Source organism: Micropterus dolomieu, linkage group LG03, assembly GCF_021292245.1.
Source record: "Micropterus dolomieu isolate WLL.071019.BEF.003 ecotype Adirondacks linkage group LG03, ASM2129224v1, whole genome shotgun sequence".
Classification (NCBI taxonomy): domain Eukaryota; kingdom Metazoa; phylum Chordata; class Actinopteri; order Centrarchiformes; family Centrarchidae; genus Micropterus; species Micropterus dolomieu.
Genome location: NC_060152.1, coordinates 12,500,686 through 12,507,315, shown reverse-complemented (window position 1 = coordinate 12,507,315; position 6,630 = coordinate 12,500,686). Strand labels below are relative to the sequence as shown.

General features: G+C 38.3%; 1 protein-coding gene across 2 annotated transcripts; it reads right to left on the bottom strand.

Annotated features, from left to right (window-relative positions):
* Positions 1–1,480: 1,480 nt before the first annotated feature.
* rabac1 (Rab acceptor 1 (prenylated)) lies at positions 1,481–6,442 on the bottom strand. Of its 2 annotated transcripts, none has more exons than XM_046045910.1 (6): positions 6,294–6,442; positions 4,483–4,615; positions 4,007–4,219; positions 3,698–3,795; positions 2,764–2,865; positions 1,481–2,478 (listed from the first exon to the last, which is right to left on the bottom strand). In XM_046045910.1, exons 2-6 carry the CDS (start codon positions 4,602–4,604, stop codon positions 2,390–2,392), a joined length of 624 nt encoding a protein of 207 aa, XP_045901866.1. In that variant the 5' UTR covers positions 4,605–4,615; positions 6,294–6,442; the 3' UTR covers positions 1,481–2,389. The 2 variants fall into 2 exon arrangements, with proteins under 2 accessions (XP_045901866.1, XP_045901867.1); XM_046045911.1 differs by having other exon boundaries at positions 4,483–4,611; positions 6,294–6,391.
* Positions 6,443–6,630: the final 188 nt, after the last annotated feature.

Genomic DNA, 6,630 nt, shown 5'->3' with positions numbered 1-6,630 from the left:
CATTAGACTTGCAACAAATACTACCTTTGTGACACACATTACATGTTATATTTTCAAGACTGCACAAAAGGGGTGTTGATTCATCCCAATGGTAAAATTAAATTGACCATATTAGTTGGGCCTTATTACGATTAGTTGTAAGGTGGTGATATTACCCTCTCATCCCATTTATATGCATAGCTTCCCACGTCAACTGAAACCTTAAATTATTTTTTGTTGACTGCAATACCCTATATATCACACTCACTATATTCAAATATGAGATTAAACTAGCTGATATAATTTCATCACATTTCTGAATTGACACACATTGACAAAATGCTTCTATATGTGATGCTAATTTGTTCATTTCAGTAATAAGTAGTATACAACAGCAGAAACGTGGATGGGATGCCACCTAGTGTTATGAATTCATATGCACTTCAACCTGCACATGGCACAATTTTAAACTGCCATAAGAGGAAGAGTTGGCAACTGCCCAGGGTAATGCACCAAACCACTCTGTAAATGTGTCAGCCCTGTCAGAAATCAACACTGATGAGCTACATGTGAGTGTTACAAAGAGAACAGTGTCGTGCTATTTCCCAAAACTTTAAAAATAATTTATTTCCAAAAGGTTACATTCCTGCAAATAAAGCAAGTATATCTTTTATCTTAAGGGAACAGACCGTACTCGTGCTACCTCTCTGTGCCACAAGGGTCATCTAGTTTAAATTAACCTCTTATTGTCCACAGAGTACACAAATAAAAATAGATTAACCACAATATACTTCAGGATTGGGTGATCCGAGAGGCCACTTTTCCACATCCTGTGAAAATTTAGGACATATCCCTTTGAGTGACAGACACAACAACTTTTTGGCACAGCTTGACCACTGTGCAATGACAAATGGAGTGTCTCCTGCTCATACATACACACGAACACACATGCACACCCACTTTCTGTCACTCACTGACAAACACTCTCTCCCTCGCTCTAATTTCCCCTGTGTCTCTGCAGTGAGCTCACTGCAGTGCGACTCTCTTCTCTTCCCCCCTCGCCACCCTTCGTATAATAGAATATCGATCGCTCGCCTTTGCCGCAGTGTGTAAGCGAGTGTGTCTGTGGACGAGTGTGTATCTGACTGGGGCCCTCCAAGGTCATTGCCATGGCAACCTGAGCATGGGGTCCTCTTGCTGCGCTGTCACAGAGCACAGGTCACAGGGGTCACATGAAAAGGGGGACAAGAGGGGGTTGGTGAGTGCTGCAGTGTTTGGTGTACAAGAGATAGAGAAGAGGAGCCACGAGGGTTGGAACTGTCCTATTCCGCTGTGTATTCAGACTGGACCAGAATAATGATAAAATGTACAGACAAAGTGCTAAGGGCCACTTAGTTTTTTTCATGGATGCACAACCTGCCGTCTGTAATTGAATAGCAAAAACTACCTGAATTAAAATAACAAAGAACTGGACATGAATAACCTTAAAAAAAACATGAGCTATCTTTACATTAGGGGTTTATTGCACTTCCAAAATGTCATTTAAATACTAAAAAACACCCAACTTACATGGAAATGTAAACAAAAGAATAATGAATTTCAAAAAAAGAAATATTTCAGGTTTACAGAATGACCTTCACATCTGAAAGTTGTAAGTAGACCTGATAAATATGCATACAGTGAGCAAAACACCATACTATCCCCAATACAAAACACTATTACTCAGTATGTACTGTCCTTTTAAGTTGTCTTCTCATCTATGTTAAGTACCCTATCTGAAATACCCCTCTTATATTCTCTTGAATCATTTTTAAAGCTTTAAATTGCACTTTTTCTTTCAAAAATAAAATAATTGTAGCAGTGTAGAATTGAATAAACATTTACTGTATCCATTATCTTTACATAAGAAATCATCAATCTTGTCAGATGGTTTAAACACAGAAGCCATTTCTGAAGATATCTACAGCAGAGAGTATAGCACAGATAGATAGAGATTAATAAATTGAAAGATATGTCAATGTATAAGGGACGTTGCAGGGAGGGACAGGCTATTTGATACAAACCAGAGGCATCCAAGGCATAACATAAGTAGAGCGTGGCCTATATCCTGTATGATAATGTGCTTAAATATTATATTAATTAATTATTTGAGCATATGGCATTTCATGTGAATGAATGAGTTCCAAGAAGGCAATACAGTCTGTATGTAACAACAAGTACTTCAGAGGCAAGAAAAGGTGCTTTCTTGGTACACTGGCACAGGTAAGATACAGAGGATACAGGATATACACATAGCTAAGGAACAGATCTAGGAGCAGTTTTTCCTCAAGCACTCTGGGCTAACATGATTACAGGGTCAAAGTGGTGACTGCTCCGTCGACCAGCACCTGCTGAGAGTTCAGCCTGTTCTTCACACAGGCTCCATGAGGAGCTCTTCCATGTCGGATCCCTCCAGCTCACGGAACGCAGCATGAGAGCCAATCACAAATAGCGTCGCTCCTGAGAGGAGACGTGACAAATGGAAATGGGGAAGGTGAAGGGGGGAAAAAATGAGGGAGATGGTGTTTCTTAGACAGTGTCCACATGCATTTCGAGTAATTTAGCTGATACTCTTTACACAGAGACTTTCATTGAATGTAACAGTAGAATATGCTTTAATACATAACTAAAATCACAAAAAAAAACACACATAAGTTAAAGTACCCTGACGAGCAGTGCAACAAATATTCCTGCATGTCCACAATAGTAATGGATGGCAAGAACAACTAATGTGGTTTGGCTTACCCAGAACCCAAAAGACTGCAGCTCCAGCTCCGGCCAACCAGAACACAGGTAGAGAAACAGCTCCAGCCAGACTCATCTGGTGAGGGACAGTCAGCTCCCTGCCTGGTTGACAATAAAATTATAGATTTAACAACACAAAGATAAGGCCTCTGATTAGATTAATATATTAGTACTGTCTCTTGCAGGTCTGGTTAATTGACATGTAAAAAATATAAAAAGCTCAAGGATATATTTGATTTTCTTATACTAGATGTATGCATTTAATCTATTCTTGAATAAATTCACTTGTTTCTTTGAAACCCATTTTATTTACATTCACACAGAAAAACGAGTGGCAGTTGACAAGTTGCTAAAACACCTTAAAACAAAATTAAGGACATATTAGAACATTGTCCCAGCGTGCCTGGAGATCTTAGGAATTCCCTGTATTTAGCAAGTACAGAACTAATGGACTGCAAGTAGGGGTGTAATGAGGCGCTGCGCTCATGAGACAAGACGAGACACGATACTGGGTTCACGAGATTGAGACGAGATGAGATTTTAACATTATTTTAAAGAAATCTTTACTGCCGAATCATATGAATATTTTGAGCATTAAACACAGTCCCAAACAGATCAAGCATGCGCTTCAGTTTTTATATTGCAAAACTACCAGCTACATTACCACTTGGTCACAAAGTGGCCGGGACTCACAGAGCAAGAGCGGATTCACTTGATTACCGTCAAGGTGTAGGTGCAAAGTGAGTCGACATTATCAGCTATACATTTGTTCTTCACTGCATGAGGAAATTGATGTATCGCTGTGTGTGAAAAGTGCCAATAACATGAGTGTCGCTAGACAACTTTTCACATGACGACAAATATTGTCACGTTTTTATCTTGCGAGATCTCATCACACCATTAACTGCAAGGCAACCCTGACAGCTTTACTTACCAAGGACAACCAGTTTAGACTCCAGGGACTTGAGGTGAATAATGTAGAAGGCACCAGCGAACACAGCCAAGGCAATCAGCAGCATGGGAGAGCTGATACTGTGGAAAGAAACATCAACAGTGCAATCATTTTGATGTAAATTACAGCAGCATTATTAAATTATTGTACATTTTACTTTTTAATCAAATCTCACGCAGATTGTTCTGTTACTGTTAACACTCCAAGAAAATTCCTGTGTTGCTGGGTAGCAGAAGAGTAAATATTCCAACTGACAAAACAATACACATTTTTCCTCTTTGTCTGCCTTACATGCAGTAGAGGATGAGGCCCAGGAAGATGAAGGTATAGTTGCTGTTGTAAATTTCCACGTTTTTCACCACCCTCTGACACATCTCTCCAAAGTTACGTGGTTTTGAAAACTTGCGTTGGTCCACGAAGCTGGCCCAAGGACGAATAGACAATCGACGCCTGTCAATCCACTCTTTAGCCATACTAGCTGAGAAGCCTTTGGGTAGCCGGAGCCTATAAAATAAGACAAAGACATTAACAACTGAATATTAAGAATTTGATAAATTAACATTGAAAAGAGCCTACAGAGACTAGTTGCTCTGTTTATATATAGATCTGTTAGATATAGACAGTAAGTACCTTATAAAAGCCCCTACATGTCAGCTAGGAGACTATCTGTTGGCATTTTAGACTAATAAACAATAGTAGCAGATACTTCAGTATATTTCCACAGGAAGGGAGGAAATCACATTAAAATTATAAATATATGTCCTTACTTTCCCATGATTCCAGCTCCACCTGTGCCAGTTGGATAAGCATCCTCAGCACTGAACAGATCTCCAGCCTTGCTGTCCATGTTTACAAGACAGTTCTCCCCCTTTGGAGCTTCTGACGGCATCTACACACTGTCTGTGCAAGGCGATAGTAATAGCAAAAACATGTTAATGTTTACAATGTTGCCCAAATTAATACCATTTGAACACTGTTTTCATTTCTAGCTGTCCTTTTTTTTTTGTCTACAGGTAGGCAGATGCTTTTATCAGGTACCAACAAAGTGCAAAGATAACTGTAGTGCTTACTATTGCTGGGTATCAACAAAGGTTTTTGTATAAAACTCTTTTTATTTACAACTAAATAAATTATATTATAATTTTGTTATAGTACCACTGGCATTGGTATAAAACATTTTAAACACCAGTGCTATACATTTACCCAATTAATCAGTTTTCTCTTTACCAATAGATGTCATTCATTAATTAAGATAAATAACTAATCAATTAAGGTATTTATTACATGCAAAATACCAAACATTTGCAGGTTATAATTTCACAAAGTTGAAGACGTGATTGCTTTATTAAATGCATTCCATTATATATTGTTGTTTATTGTTTTTCTGGCAAATCTGAAAGCAATATGAAGACATCACTTTGGGATCCTGTAACATGTGATGACTATTTGTTAGTGTTATGGCAGAAAATTGTGTCCTCTTACGTTTAATCTTTTATGTATGTTCTTTTACTATTATTACTATTACTAGTATTGTTATGTCTTATAGGTATGGTAGGTATATATGTATGCATTGTGTTTTTATCCTTAACCTTTCCTTCTCCTATACTCCTTATGTTAGTCTGTCCACATTTACTAGGGTTTAGGTCAGACCTGTGAGATTGTTTTGGTGTTTTCCCTCTCTTGTTGTTGTTCTCCTCTCCTTGAATGTTCATTCAAGGCTGAGAGGGGATCTCTGTCCCCAAAACATAGAAATCTAGACTGTGTAAATGATTATGCATCCTTTTGCTTGGGGCCAGACGCCGAAGATGCCCTAGGCAGCAGGTCTCTGGACCAGCTGTATATGTGTTTGAGTACTTCTCTGTTTATTCTCTTTTATTAAAAAAAACACAATTATTTACTTAATTTCTCACCAGAAAGATACAATTTCCACAACAGTTAATTCTTTAGATATTTCATAATACACTCGTTCATCAATTACTTTAAATCTGTATTTACAGAGTAATAAATTATGAATGATTATTAGGGGGAATAGTGTCATGACAAAGAGAGAGCCACAACATTTCACAATTAACAAAATTGTACGCTAAATCAATACGCAAGTGTAAAGAGTTAGTGACTATGTTGTTCATAACAACAGTTAGATGCCTCCACTTTCCAGTCATGCAGGCTGAGCATTATGAATAGACACAGCTTAGCTAAAGTGCAGTTTTTGAGTAGTGGAAAGTTTTAGTCAACAAAGGGCTTGGTCGCTGCCACATCGCTAAACGAACCGGATATTCAAGAAACTGCTACCAGCATACACCCAGCAAGCATTAATTTATAATGTAACAGTTAAATACGTTGTTATGAAAAGCAATCCAACGTTAAAACAAAGACAACTTTGCTGGTTGTTCAAAAGATTGTCACAGTTAGGTTAGCTTCTCTGCTAACGCTCATGTCCACTAACGTACACGGATCCAGGCAGTCAGATACGTCTATTTACGTCGCAAAACAGTGGCTGGATGTTCCAAACGAATAGAAAGAAGACCTGACCTTTCTGAACTTACAAATGTGTAATCATTTAACCAAATATACTTACAGCAGAACTTTGGTGGAATAACCTGAAACCTTTGCTGCTGATCTGGTCCACGGATGTGATGTGGATGTTATTTAACTTCCTGCAGTTTGGACGCAAAACACCGCCACCCACTGACCGCACCGGGGACTACCTATCCTCCACCCTAAAACTGTGCGTGACAATCTTTTGATATACAGTCTGTGGTAATTATTATTATCCGTGATTATTTTTAGAGATGCATATTTTCGTTATTCGTTGTCCTCAGTGGTAGTGAATGGTACAGTGGAAAGCGATATGTTATGGGAAGAAAACTGAGAGGATCAACATTAGACAAGATTAGAGACATCTCTTTTTTTTT

Coding starts and splice junctions, on each gene's coding strand:
- rabac1 (XM_046045910.1), bottom strand. CDS start 4,604: ATGCCGTCAGAAGCTCCAAAGGGGGAGAACTGTCTTGTAAACATGGAC. Junction 3,796..4,006: donor GGCCTCATCCTCTACTGCAT/GTAAGGCAGACA, acceptor TTCTTTCCACAG/TATCAGCTCTCCCATGCTGC. Junction 2,866..3,697: donor GTCTAAACTGGTTGTCCTTG/GTAAGTAAAGCT, acceptor ATTGTCAACCAG/GCAGGGAGCTGACTGTCCCT.